Below are 15025 nucleotides of genomic sequence, written 5' to 3'. Positions count from 1 at the left end.
TACTAAACGAAAAACAAAATTAATAAAATAAATAAGGAGTAGGCTGTATGTGTTGTTCCCATTTCAATAGTTTCACTACATTTTTTGGTCCACCCGGTGGAGCTGAGAATGTTGTCTCAGTTAGTTGTTTTTTTTTTTTTTTTTTCTCTACAATATGATATATTTCGGTTGCTGCATTTAGGTAAAATAGTTACTTTGTTTTAGCTAGAAGTTAATAGTTAGTATTCGATATAGGTATACGTAATCAAGCATAAGTATGTTTTGGTTTTAGATTTTCATCATAATCATCGCGGTTCAACGATATATTTATATATATGTAGTATGTATGTATATTGATTGTGTATAGACATAATTAATGTATGCATTTTGTGAGTGTGAGAGTGTGTGTGTATGGTATAGGTAGCAAATGGTAAATAATGGATTTTCATTGTACAAGCTATAGTTACTTTAATAAATAAATACGTCCTTGGTTCCTCTCAAAAACTTGATACATTTCCAAATCGTTTAATTATTCCAGTTTATTGATGTGTTTCGTGTTAAAAGTTTTTGATTCCATTTTGCATAGTAGTGCTCACGACTACCGTGGTTTGCCATTCTGGTTTTCCGTTAATTTTTATGTTTGGTCATCACTGAATTTTAATGCTATTTCTCGTTTCCCTGTGTCGTAAATTCTGTTTCTATCAAATTTTGAGTGTAGATGTGTATGTGTGTGTGAATGAGCGAGCAAAGGAGTTTTAAATGTCTTCAACAAACTCTGGTCGCAACATTTTTTCTTGACCTGCAATGCACAAAATCGGACATTTGAGTGACGGACACAATACAATGTGAACAAACAAAAATTTAAATTGTGGCAAAATGTGAATGAAAAATGAATGATTATGAGCAATGTTCGGTGTGTAAACAAACACATACTTTCCAGATAGGTTGCCAAATCGTTGTCCTCCACTTGAAAAGCGATCATCATTGGTGTTAGTCCATTCGAATCCCGCATCGTAAGGCTAGCACCGGCTGCCACAAGCATATAACAAATGTTTCGATGTTTTTGCTGTACGGCCTTATGTAACGCCGTATGGCCCCTGCAAAATACAAAATATTTACATAAATACACACACACACACATGCACATATATGCTATTTGCATTTCACTTTGATTAGCATAATTTAACTCCCACAAGCCGCATAAAAACGAATGATAAAAGCCCATGTGGCACATAATAAACCCATTTCTACACTCACGTTGTATTATCCACCATATTGATGATTGAATTCGGAGCATAAGATATCAAATACTTGACGATATCTTTGTAACCATATTTACACGCAAAATGAAGGGCCGTTTGACCAGTTGCATCGATTGATAGTAATGAATAACCCTGCATATGCAAATCACGCAACTGCAAAAAACAACAACAACAAACAACACAAATCACAACAAAATAGAAGAAATTATCTACATATAAAATGTTTGGGCCGAGATTGACTATTTGGAAAAGGTTTATGGTTGAATGATTTGCATTCGATATTTGGCGAATAATGGCATCGAAAGAAAAAAAAAAAGAAAAAATACAAACCATTATAAAGTTGCCTGTCTTAGCAGCTTTTATCACAGCATCGGTGGTTTTTTCCAATAAATTACTACAAATAAAAATGAAAACGGTTAACATGTTCGCCATCGAAACTGTGACGCATAAATTGGTTATAGTTCGTAACACGTTTAGCAAAACAAAACAGAAAGAAAGAATGGAACATTTGTGGAATAAAAATGAGATCGGTATTTTGTCTTTTGTTACGGGGGGAGTTCTATATTTGTGCAGCAGTCTAAGAGAGATAAAGTCGTACCTGAATCCATAAGCATCTTGTGTAAGGCCAAAAAGCCTTTCATGAAAGCTGCATGCATACAATATGTAAAAATTTTCCGTGTGAATAAAATTGATAACGGGACACAGTTGTGAGTGTGTGTGTGTGTACGTGTTTATGTGAGTGAGAAAGAGAGAGAGACAGAGAAAACGTGTTCAATCGATACTTGAAGGAAGTACATCCATAAAATAAAAAACGAAAGGGGAACAAAATAATAAACTTCAAATGAAACGTGCAATCGTTTTATTATTATTCTTTTTTTTTTTTGTTTTCTAAAAAGCTCAACATGCGCGAAATATAAATTTAAACTCAACATTGGACAATGTTCAAATTCATTATTAGGAAACTAAAAGGTACAAAAAAATAAACTACTTAAAATCAAATTTAAAATAGTATTAATAATAATTAACAGCATTTCGGACTACGTTTTTATTGAGAAAAAGAGAGAGAGAAAAACAAAGAAGGTTGTGGGGTCGGGCAAAACAATGTCAACAAAATCAGAACTGAAGTGAATAATCAAACTGAAGAGTGCAATTAGAGTGAGGAAAGGCAAAAGGAAAATTTACCTTTTGAAATTGACCATGCGATCGAATGAGACATTTGGATCGGCAAAGTCATCCTTGTCATCCGATTGCTTTGGACTGTTTTGCGAATTTGGCGAATCTTGCGAGTCTTGGAAAACGAAAGCATTTGAATGCATTAAGCTAAGCGCATGGCTGAGGCTAAATGGATGGGATGTCTTACATTTTCGTGAATCCATTCCAGAATCCGAATTCGAACCGGGTCCGGCCGACAAGAAGAATGTCTGATTGGCGAATGGTGATGTTGGTGTATTTTCATGTGATTCACGTTCCAAATTATCACTGGATCCCGAGCTAAAATTGTTGCTTCGTTTGCTGGGCAATCCAGATGGTATGGCACGTTCATCGTCCGGTGTTTGTGGTAATGTCATAAGCTCTTGATCTAATATGTACATTGTTTCGGTGGCAATATCAGTTAAATAGTGCAAATTCTCTTGCGCTTTATCAATACGGAAAAATCGTTCGGCAGTACAGGCTACGAGCACAAAACAATTTTGATTTATTAGATAATAAATTCCATTTCAAATGGTCAAACTCAATTCCAATGGTTTGGACTTACAATCAAGGAAACACCAATCTGATAATAATTTTGGTGTGTTTGCATTTTCTTCGCCGTAACTATCGATGGTCTTTCGAATTTGTTCGAGATCTGTCATAGCGTTCAGTTTAATGGTCGCAAAGAATGTGGCCGATTGTCTGAGCAAATCATTATCGTAGTGATGAGTTTCGTAATCAGTCATACTTATTTTATTTATTGTTATAGGAATTTGTTCATTGCTAGTTTGCCTGCAAAAAGAAAAAAAAAAAAACAAAACAAATATCATCATCGAATCGTCGCATCAATTACACCGAATAAGAATAAGAAAGTGTCAAACGATAAAATGATGGTGATAAATGGTATACTTACATTACATTAACTCTACCCGGTTTTCTTTTAGCCAACATCAAAGCTTGGTTCAGTAAACTTAATTCAATGATCGATGGCTTTAGCTTGGCTGCTTCACCATCTACCTGCATTGGGATTGTCTTTGACGTAACAATTTTCGCTGTTTTACACTGTGCGATGCATGTACCGTGTTTTCCAGCCTGCAGTAATGGCAATTGATATGTGGTCAAGCCAACCACTTCGATAAGACCATCGTCGGTGGCTTGTTTGCCACCAGAACTGGCCCATGGATGTGTGCCACCGCCATAGCTTGGAATGTTTAAAAATACGATTGCATGTACACGATGCTCTTTTAATTTTGGCGTTATATCCTTTCCATCACATTCAAGAGTCACCATTTCAGAGAGATCTTTCCATTTGCGTTTCAACAAATCCTTTCCACCGGCTTGGCCATAAAACATTTTATTACGTAAACGTGAATTGAATCGTTCCGGATGCGCTTCGCGTGCTTCATGAAATTCGAGTGCAATATGAGCATCAACGCCAAATGAAAAATAATTATTCACAACATTCAAAGGCAAATTGTCTTTTCCACCGCGTCCTTTTTCATCTTTTGCGTCCGGATTCGGTGACACTTTTAAGTTCCATCGATCCAACACCACTGTATCCGAATCGCCAATATTTTTGAGAATTGCCGAAATCGGTTCGTCGGTATAACCCTATGATAATCGACGGATGGCAACATAAAGTTTGAATTAATTAAAGGATGTGAAAAATGACAAAATATCATGCAAAAAGTAAGGTGAACGAACTAAAAAGACGCGTAAATGACTTACACCACCCCAACCCAGTGCACGTGCCAAATCGTTGCCAGTTCCTAACGGCAATACACCCACAGCCGGTTGTGTTTCAAAATGCAATTGATCTAAAACCGATAAAATCCATCCGGCTGTACCGTCGCCACCGCATGCCAAAATTCGTAGTTGCGGCGCTTTTCGAAACAATTCCAATCTATATTTAAAAAAACACAACAAAAACACAAATATTTTGATGTTATTTCGCTTTTTGTGACCATTAATCCAGTGGCAACAACAGTGGTATGAATGAACAACACCGTGTGTATGCTACAAAAATAAGAGCGTAATCTTACGTACCCCATCTTTGGTCCACCTTGTGTCAAATCAAATACTTGACGAGGGTTCAGTAGCCATTGAAACTTTTGCAAAAGTTTGACACCCTGAAAATACAATGTGAACGTAAATCCTTTACGAATACAATTTTGGTTTCTATTCTTGTCTGTTTGCAAAAGCTCTCAAATACAAGACAAGCACCTTCTAAATATAGGCATGCTGGTCAATGTTCAAATAGAATAATGAATTGTTTACACACAAAACTGACCTGATTTCCACCACTTTTTGGATTGATAAACACCAGTACAGGCGTGATTTTGGTCGTTGGAACGGGCTTAATTACAAATGCTTTAGATTCCTTTTCTTTTGATTTCTTTTTCGAAACTTCCTTTTTCCGTGACTGTTTTCGCAACGATGATTTGAAGCTACCCTTACGCGGCAATTTTATTATCCATGATGGTGGCACAATGATATTCGAGTGTTCACCTGCATTTCATTTACACAAATTAATAACAAACAAATGATAACGAATTTTAAGTGGATGAATTTATAAATATTCGGAAAATCATCAATTCAAATCAAGTATGACAGGTTGAATGCAACGAATGTGATATGCTTAGCTTTTTGTGAAAGGATTTTCATTGGAAACATTTATTATTTATGGACTGAAGTGCACAACACACGTCATATCAACAGATATATAGAGAGATATTAATATTTAAACGAGCACATCATGTTAAATATACATTGTACATAAATATTCTGACTGAGATAGAATATAGAACAGAACTCACCAAGACAGCACTCTTCGCCAATTCGCTCTGGATTGAAACATGATTCCTTATTATGATATGATGATTTGCACCAGGCACATGATATTGCAACTATTTCCTTCGAACTGAACGATAGTTTCGCTTGAATCGACTAATTGATGAATGAATAAAATAATATGTGTTATTAATTATAAAGCTCCATCGAATTCGTCATAGTATTTACTGGCTCCCACTCATAACCAACATCGTCATCGTACATCCCCCTCCACCCCTCCGACTATTTATATCGGAATTGGATATGGATGGAAAAAAATTATCTATACCAACCTTGCCGCACTGTTTACATTTCCCTTTTTCCGTTCGACGATGGATCCAATGATGGTGATTAGTTCGCTTCTCACCATATTGCCGTATGCTTACGTCTCGGAATGATGGTTTGCATGAAAATTGTGTTCGATTCATAATAATCGAAATGCAACTGGTATGAGCCACCATCCTGCATGCCGAACACTTCATACGGGGCCCGTGTCTCTGTGTATTCAAACGAAATTCAAACAACCATGATGAAAAAAGAACACACACTCACACAAAAGAAAAAAAAAACCATTACAAATGACAAAAATTATGATTAATGAATACGCGTTCTAGTTGAGAAAACATTTAATAAAGGCCAAATCCGTACTCTGTGTACGATAATGAAACAGAAAAAAAGTGACTGAATGAACTGAAATGAATGGATCCGTACCTGACATTCACTTTCGCCGACATAGCAAAAATCGCCCGAAATCGATGTTGGCTGCCATAAATGATCGCCGGCCTGCGCACTGTCACTCCAATCAGGTACTTGACTGATTTTTCTCGCCTCGTTTCTATAATGGAATTCAATAGCCATTAAAAAAATGAAACAAAATCACTCTGCGGAACCGTCAATCTTTCACACGTTATGTACATAATCGTTATACGAAAATATACAAACTAAACAAACTACAGAACAGAGAAATAAAGAGACATTGAATATAGTCGAGAGAAGAAATAAGAATAGAAAAAAAAAATTGTACAGAAATTTACCTTCGATAACAGAAGACAGATAAAATAGATAAAATAGATAAAATTTGTGGAAGAAAAAAATGGGATCTTTCTTGTTGGAAATAGACAGAGTAGACAGACACAATTGTGATTCATTTGATAACAGCTCACAATCAAACAAAGTCAAGTTCTCTCTCATGAAAATAAAAGAATTGAAGAAAACGAGAGAGAAGAAAAAAAACAAATGAAAACCAACCCAATATTATCTACGTTTTACGACACCGTTGTTGACGTCGTTGTCGTTGTGCAAATTATAAATGCAAAATCAGAAAAATGTGCTACAGTTTTTCTCCCATGTTTAAACGACAGAGTGACAAATGTGCATGAGTGAAAATGATAACGAATTTGTTTTTTTTTTAGAAAATGAAAAGTAAAAAAGAGTATTTTTGTGTTCTGTTTTCTCTTAACCATATTACATGCAATCAGACAGAAAATTCTGTTCGATTTGTTTTTTTTTTTGTTTGGATTATTTGTGTGTACATACCGTTTAGACATCGATGGTCCAGCCAATGAAAGCGCTTTGTATCGTGCTTGTTCATTGGTGGGCAATACAATATCTACCGATCGTGATCGAACCGCATTTGTTGGCACCGATAAAAATCCATCATTTTTTGATTGTAATTCTTCTGTTTTGCCATTTGATGTTAATTTCGAAAAGCTTGAATCAACGGAAGCGGCACGATCGCGCCGTAAATCGGTTTCGGGCACAGTTAAAAAATAATCCTGAACATAATCGTTTGAATCACCACTAGTGTTCAGTAGTTTTTTTTCGTTGTTTGTTGATTTTTTGGGTGTGGTTTCGGTTGGCGATTTAACCGAATCAAGATTCTCCAATGAGCTACCGGTTGGTTCAATGAAAATCGCCTCTTGACGTGATATCGAACGGCGTCGTCCACGATTTGCGTGCAATTGTAGTTCAATATCAATAGCGGGTACAGGCTGAATATCACATTGTGTTTCAATTGGTGGCTGTGGCGGTGGTGATGCTGCGGTTGTATCATCATTAGCTGATTGTAAAGGAAATGCATCAGTTGCATGCGATAGTGAAAACTTAATGTTGCAATGAGGAGGTATTAGTGTAGGAATGGTTAGATGATTATTTTCGTCGGTTGTTTCGATGTGTATTGATTCGTCAGTGTCGTCGTCGTCATCGCTAATCGATGTATCGCTTGAGTTGTTGTCTTCATTGTCTTTTGGTTTATCAAAAGCCGATCCACCGCTTTCTAAACACCGTTCATACTCTTCAATATACATACAATGCACACAGTGCACCGGTGATTTTGAGTTTGATGATCGACGTCGTTGAAATCGTTTTGGTACTTCGAGATAACTGGCTATATTCGAATCAATCGAACCCGATTCAACGCTACGCGAACGTTGGGCACCGAATTGAAATTGCGGAACTTGTAATAATGCCGCCGAACTTTCATCGGTCGATGTTTGATCGATGAGATTCTTTGTCGTTCGATTCGCTTCCAATTGGAATTCATCGAACGATGTGGACCGAACCTATTTACATATTGTATCAAAACCCGATGCAGACGGGATGGTATGTGTTACAAATTTTCGAGTTTTTTTTTCGATGAGATTGAGATAGAGAGACATTCAATCGACGACGATATCATCGTTGTCGTCATCACATCGTTAACAGCGCATAGACATTTGCAGTAAAAGTATACAAAAGAGAAAAAAATGATGGGAAAAAGAGACAAAAAAGACATACACGTATATAATACGAAATTGTTGTAATAAAATTATTTTGTTGAGTTATTGATTTCGTGCTTCGATGTACATAGATATATATAACATTTATATATAATTTAAAGCAAAAACCACAACAGAACAAGTAAAATAAAAGACAGAGAGAATAAGAATGCGTTGATTGTAAGACAACAGCTCATATTATACGGGTTTGTTGTAAACTGATAAGAAAAATAAAACCACATCGAATGAAATAAGCAACAAAAAACATGACGACATTGTGCTGAAATGCACAGAAAATTGATGATAAACGAACCCCCCCCCCCCCATTCAAAAGAAAATAAGTTCAAAAATGTTTTTAATAATAACCAGATTAGATAAAAAGCTCTTTCGCTCGACAATAAAAAAAATAAACTATAAAAAAGAGGTAAAATATCGATCAGAAGGAAAAATTGTTCAGCGATGGCAAAATATAGAAAGAACAAAAAGTCGCATGCAAATTTTAATGGAGATTAGACGGAGTAAGAGAGAAAGAATGAACGAAAAAAAGCCACACTGAATGAAAATAATGAAAACCAAAACGACAATGAATCATGCAATACACGCATAAACCTCGTAAATGGATATGCACACCAAATGAAAAGAATATACATGTACATAAATGAAAGAACCCGCCATTCAAATACGTTATAAAAGATGCTTTTGCAAAATGAAACTAAAATAAAGAAAAAAAAAAGACGGAGCAAACCGCAACAAAGCGAAAATATAAACCATTTTTGTTAGAGAAACAAAAACACATGCAGTACACACCAAACACAGAACGTAAATGAAACAAAAAAGAAATTGAATTGAAACAAGTAACATCAATTAATGTGGAACACACATACACACAAAGAGAGTTAAAATGGATTGAAAATTGATGTCAGACCTGTCGCGGCACTTCCAGACTGCTTTGCATTTTCATTTCGGCACCTGTTGGTGTTCTAGACCTTGTAAAAGTCGTCCGAATTCGATTCATATCACAAAGTGTGCTGTGAAATGTCACGCACACACCACATTCACATTTAAAAAAAATGAACTAAATAAACCGAATCAACCAAACGCACAATGACACTGAGGATGACGAATTTTCTCACTTAGCTTCTTTCGTGCTTCTTTGTGCTCTCCGTTCTCTCTCCCCGTTCTTTTTTTTTTCTTCAACTTTATTTCTTCTCTCTACTACTCTACACACTCAATCACTTTCACTCCGTTGATTTGGCGGCCACAAATCGTCTTGTGATTTGTTTTGATGATCGTCGTTATCCACGCGATGTCGAACAACGTGCGGGTAGAATGTGCCAATTAGACGAAGTGATGCGTTTACTTTTACTATCTATTTTCCTTTTCAGTTGGCTACATTTTTACCATGGGATGCATTCACAACGGGACCGATAAAACGTTTGCCACTGTCCATTGTCATATTAGCACGCGCTTTTGAGCAATGAATTGAATTTGTAATGTTCGTTTCCTTGTTTTGTAATTTGGTTTCCTTGTAGTTGCCTGGGTTTTTTTTTGTTTTGTGTTAGATGTGCACATCGTATATATACAATTTGTCGTCGGAGTTCACAGAGTCGATGAAAACAAATTGACGCAAAAAGAAGACGTTTATTTTTTTTAAAAAGAGAAGAGGAAGAAAAAACGAGAAAGAGAGATATACAAACTGTATGAATAAAGAAGATGCAATTTTGTAAATGTTATTTCTGTTGTCACACACACACATTTATCTATTTGAGATGTCTCCATTTCAATGATTATTATTTTATTATTTGCACAATTTATAGATGTTTAATGTGCATAATATGAAATAAATATGTTCCGTTTTCAGTTTTCGCCAGTTTCGTTGTGTATTTGTCATTTGTTTTTGTTTGTTGCGAATTACCATATCATCATTGTCGTCGACGTTGTTGTCATTGTTGTTGTCATCAATTGTGAATAAAAACAAGTATGTGCTCTGGTTAAGGGGCGGCAATTCAATATTCATATATTCAGAAAAATAGCAACAAAAACAGTTTACGAAACATAACAAAACATTTGCTCTTCTTTTTCATCCTCGCAGTCGTCGTCTTCGTTGTCGCTGCTTTTTTATTGTTAGCAGATAAACTGCGTTGTTATTTCTCAATCACATTCTTATTATGTACATATATTTTACCACTCAACTCAAACACGAGCGTAACATAAAAACCGAAAAAACAACAATAGTAGTAGTAATAGCATCAGCCGACACTGCCGACTCATACGAACGAATAGAGACAAGAGAAAAAAAGAAACACACGAAGAACCTTGCTCATCCTATCTTCATCATAATCATCTGAGTTGCCTGTATATATATGTTGATTGTACAAGATACAATACATCGCGGAATCGTGAGCATACTTCAGGGGCGAAACAGAGAATACGTTACGTGCAAACAAATGAGATGGATCGCAATAAAAATGATACACAAAACCAAGAAAAATACGCAAACCGAATATAAAAACAACAACAACAACACATATGCATAAAGGGCAATATGGCGAGAAGAGTGGGGAAACGCGGTGCACGCGATGACAAAACCATAAAAATAATGCCCAAATGAAGTGAGATGAGAAATGGAATGTACCAAAAGGAGATACAATTAGGAAGTACAACACCATTTATGCAAGATGAAACAAGAAAAAGAATAGCAACATCGAATTAATAATAGACAAATGAGCTGCAGAAGACAACACACACAAAAAAAGACAACGAAAATATGAACACAAATGACTATCAATTCTTCATTCTGGTAGCGAAAGAAGTTATGTGAATACAAATCACGGCTTTATGTCGGAAGAAATAAGCACACAACACACAATTCCATGGTGATGATGATTATTATGAGAGCGCGAACGTGGCGAGGCGAGACATGGCAAATGCTAAATCATATGCAAACAATATATATGGAATTTGTATTTCGAATAAAACCCTTAAAACACATTTTGCATGAAGAAGTGGCTGCATTGTTTGGCTCACATCTCACGAGCAGTCTTGTTTTTTCTCTCTCGTCTTATTCAGCTGCTTGGTTTATTTTTCTTTCTCTTGCTCTTTCTCGCTTTTTTGTTAGTCTTTCGAATGAGAAATTCTTTGTTTTTTTCTTGATTTGTTGCATTCTAAATTGTGTGTACACGTGTATTTCACAGATGAAGCAACAGCAGGATGAGAAAAAAAAACACACACACACATACATACATACACACGCGCGCGACAACAATCTTGGCGAGAAGTAAAATCTCGCGTTCGCAATCCCATGCTGACATATAATGTGCACAGACGACTTCTTGCCATTCGCACGTCATACTGATTTTCATATGATGTGAAATTCGACGACGGCAGTGGCAATGGGCCATACGCAAAGAGCATACATCATACAACATTCATGTACACACATACGATAATTCATAGCACCAAGAACGATGATGCTTAAACAACCGATATTATTAAGAGAGCGCAATAGAAAAAGAAAACAAACTGCAAACGAAACAAGCGAAACAAACAAAGCAAAAGATGAAAGAGAAAAAACTCACACACACACACTCACTTTTGAAGCGGTGCTCGATTTTTTACCCACCAAGAGTGCTGAACGTCTCTTGTTTTTGTTCTTATTCTTTTCGTGTTTTTTTTTCTCTTCGCGGAACATCACATTCAAGCATCATGCATATATTCACAACGTTTGGCCTACCGAAATAAATTATTTAATTTGAAACACAGAAATATTTATTCATATTTTATATTTAACGAAATTGGAAGGCAAACCGAACTGAACTGGCGATCGGAATGCGAAACAAAGCGAGAGCCAGATTGAGCACTTCAACAATTTTTTTTTCGGTCATTACTTACAATTACAAAACAGATTCGGTTTTTTTTATTGAGCCGATTTCAATGGTTGATTTCACTTGTAATTCGAAACAAACAAAAACACACTTATTTCATTTTTTTATTCGCCACAAGTAGTTTATTTGACGGTGGTTAATAAAATATATGAGTAGTAGCAACTTTGGCTGCTGCTGCTGCTATAGAAATAGAATTCATAATTGTTATGAGCGACATTGACAGAGACAGAGAGTGTCAAACGTTGAGAGTGAGACAGAGAGTGATAGAGATAAAAAATATATAATTTGTTATTGTGTAGAAATATTATACTTTTGGCTTTATTTACATTTCTTTAATGCTCCATTTGCATCAACAACATCCTCGTCGTCAATACAGCTCTTGAAATATTTCAGAAAGCATAATTTACTCAAAACTTTCATATTCTGTTTGATATGATTTTGGATGAAATGTGCCTTTTTTTATTTTTATTATTTTTTTTTCGGTTGTTGTTTTGTTCCTTTTGGAATATCTTCTCTTACATTCGATGATAATACATTTTCTTTAGAATATTGGTTTCTTATATCGACTTAATTTATCGAAATACATAGTTTTTCACTTTTGAACAAAAAATAAAATCATAAGTCATGAAGAAACAATCGCACTTTTTAGCAACGGATTTTTGCCACACCGACACGAGAAAAAAAACCACCGAACCGTTTCAAATAAAATCAATCGAAAACATAATGAAACCAAAAATAGAACGAAAAATAAACAGATTTCATACGTGATAAGTGATTAAATGGGCATTGTTATTTGTTCATTAAAAATGTTGGTATTTTTCAAAAACAGCACACACCGAATACGAAACAAATCAGAAAATTTTGTTTCTTTTTTTAAATTAATTGAACGACCGAATGAACGAAATAAAAATGAAATGCACAAAACAATTTAACTGAATCGAACTGAATAAATAAATCACAATCGATTGTTGAAACTGTTTGCGTTGCTGGTAATTTGAGGTAATGCAAATCTAATTAGAATCGAGTATTTCTTGTAGTGTTTTTCATTTCCTTTTTGTTCTGTGTTGAGTGTGTGTATATATAACAATTCGTTTTGAGAGGGCTCTTAGAATCTTCTCTCGCCTTTTTTTGCGTAAGTCTGAATATATTGCGTGTGTATACCGATTGCAGTGACTTATCGCGTTAAATATCAACTAAAAACTGAAAATCGCTGGCACAGACTTCGGTGTTTAACTCTACCGTGTCTCTGTTTCGTTCGAGAGTATGTTATTACAATTCGCTCACAAATACAGTCATTTTTTCCACATAAACCGCTCACACAAGCAGACACACACACACACATACATGCAAGCACGCTCCAACTGAGCAACACGAAAAACAGTGTAAACGAGATAGAGATGGGGAAAGAGAGAGAGATATGATGGTGGCAGGCACCAGGTACACATTGCATTCAATAAAAGAGGAGCGTAGCGAACGAAGCGAATGAACAAAACCAACACACGCATACCCCCATGTGTATAGACACACCAAATTGTGAATGCATGAAAATTGTACGACCATTGAATGTACAACGAATTCCATCCGAGATCGAGCACATTTCATCAGAGTGTTCTTGGTCGCTCTCTCATAGAATGGATGGATAATATGTTCTCTTGCTTGTCGATTATTTGCCGCCTCCGCTGTCACCGTCATCGTCTTCGTTGTTGTTGCTATTAGCCGTAGCCGCATACCATTGCCGTATTGGACATTCAATTCAATCCGATACATATCTTCGGTATCGTGGCGAAAGAGAGAGAGAGAGAGAGAGAGAGAGAGAGTTAAACAAAGATAGAATTAATGAAAAAGAAAGACGAAAGAGAGACAGAGAGTGGGATACAGCGTCCCGTACGATATAGAGAATAGAATCATCGAATAAATTGTGTGTATCGTTCGTTGGATGGATGGAGAGAGAGAACGTGCACGTCATTTCGCACACAATATGCTTTGAAAACGACAATTCACATTCTATACTTATGTGTATTAACATAGTGTACATTACCCTACTACAATTTATGTGCGCGTTTCGGGTACAAGCTCTCGCTTTCTCTACATCGGTCTTCTGGGTTTTGTTTTTTTTTTTTTGCCAATTTAAATATTTTTTCGTACTCATCAACCGTTTTGTAGGAGCGTTGTTTTCTCTCTCTCCCTCCTTCTGTTCGGTCCAATTCTTTTAAATCATATAGTCTACTGTCTGTTCTATTTGTGTAAGCAACGCTGTAAATCGGACTCTTCATTTTTTTTCTTCTTCTTCTGTCGATCGTACATACACCGCATAGATGTGGAAATTTAAATATGAAATACTAAACCTGCAAAAAGCGACGAGAACCGACCAGCAAGAACATCGAACACACATTGTGCACTGTCAGTTCACTGAAGAAGATTTGAGAGCAGTGCAGATGGTGTGTGTACGTGTGTATATATATTTTTTTCGTCGTCGCTATCTCTCTTGTCTTTTTATCGTAGTAAAAACCATAGTTTACTTTGGAATTTTACGATTTAGTAAAGCAAATGTGCGACCGACCGACCAATGTTCGTTGTATGTGACCACTCTACCGTTTCCGATACAAACAATAAATTTATATGCGAAACTTTATGGACTCTTGTCACTTAGCGTTTGCATGCCTACACACGATTGCTTCAGCAGCAACAACAGCAGCCGCTACCGCTCATTTCATACTGGTACTCATTCTTACTCTCGGCCTATGCAACAAAGCACACACACAATAGATGGCCTTCTCTTTTGTCGTCCGCTTTTTTTCCTCTCTTGTGATTTCTTTTTCGTTTCATCTCACACATTTATTTCGCATCTCCAATTTCAATGTCTTGCTTAGTCAGATGAATGTTTATCATCTGGATGTTGTCACTGTGGAAGTGTTTTTATTATTATTTTTTTTTTCTTCGTCTCTGAGCTTTATTTTTCCCTCTTCCATTTTCCGCTGTATTCTCCATCCGTTTCGGTATTTCACATCGACGTATAACGTGAGCGAGCCGAGCATTTTATCCTTTTGTTAGATCGCTTTGCCGTACCTTTTGTATGCATATATCGATGACATACTAATTTTCAAAACAAGTATATCAAATCGCA

The 15025-nt window shown here is 36.0% G+C and overlaps 1 protein-coding gene across 5 annotated transcripts; it reads right to left on the bottom strand.

Annotated features, from left to right (window-relative positions):
* Positions 1-127: 127 nt before the first annotated feature.
* LOC116349396 (eye-specific diacylglycerol kinase) lies at positions 128-13110 on the bottom strand. Of its 5 annotated transcripts, XM_031780807.1 has the most exons (18): positions 12228-13109; positions 8943-9553; positions 6798-7822; positions 5973-6096; positions 5555-5758; positions 5249-5378; positions 4723-4940; positions 4479-4561; positions 4161-4335; positions 3346-4043; positions 2998-3224; positions 2602-2913; positions 2424-2529; positions 1840-1887; positions 1572-1635; positions 1237-1394; positions 913-1076; positions 128-778 (listed from the first exon to the last, which is right to left on the bottom strand). In XM_031780807.1, the coding sequence occupies exons 2-18, from the start codon at positions 9030-9032 to the stop codon at positions 735-737; spliced, it is 3870 nt and encodes a 1289-aa protein (XP_031636667.1). In that variant the 5' UTR covers positions 9033-9553; positions 12228-13109; the 3' UTR covers positions 128-734. The 5 variants fall into 5 exon arrangements, with proteins under 5 accessions (XP_031636667.1, XP_031636665.1, XP_031636666.1 ...); XM_031780805.1 differs by having other exon boundaries at positions 2424-2913; positions 12228-13110; XM_031780806.1 differs by lacking the exon at positions 1840-1887 and having other exon boundaries at positions 2424-2913; positions 12228-13110.
* Positions 13111-15025: the final 1915 nt, after the last annotated feature.

The sequence above is a fragment of the Contarinia nasturtii genome, unplaced genomic scaffold (assembly GCF_009176525.2).
Source record: "Contarinia nasturtii isolate CC-2019 unplaced genomic scaffold, AAFC_CNas_1.1 Cnas_scaffold_2861, whole genome shotgun sequence".
NCBI classification, from domain to species: domain Eukaryota; kingdom Metazoa; phylum Arthropoda; class Insecta; order Diptera; family Cecidomyiidae; genus Contarinia; species Contarinia nasturtii.
Note: the sequence above shows the minus strand (reverse complement) of the source record. Positions and strands in the feature narration are given on the sequence as shown.

What these genes read in the sequence shown, in the direction of transcription:
- LOC116349396 (XM_031780805.1), bottom strand. Translation starts at nt 9,032, where the DNA reads ATGAATCGAATTCGGACGACTTTTACAAGGTCTAGAACACCAACAGGT. An exon ending in CCGGGTAGAGTTAATGTAAT is followed by an intron (nt 3,225 to 3,345) that starts GTAAGTATACCA and finishes TTCTTTTTGCAG; the next exon opens with GCAAACTAGCAATGAACAAA. An exon ending in AGATTGGTGTTTCCTTGATT is followed by an intron (nt 2,914 to 2,997) that starts GTAAGTCCAAAC and finishes TTGTGCTCGTAG; the next exon opens with CCTGTACTGCCGAACGATTT.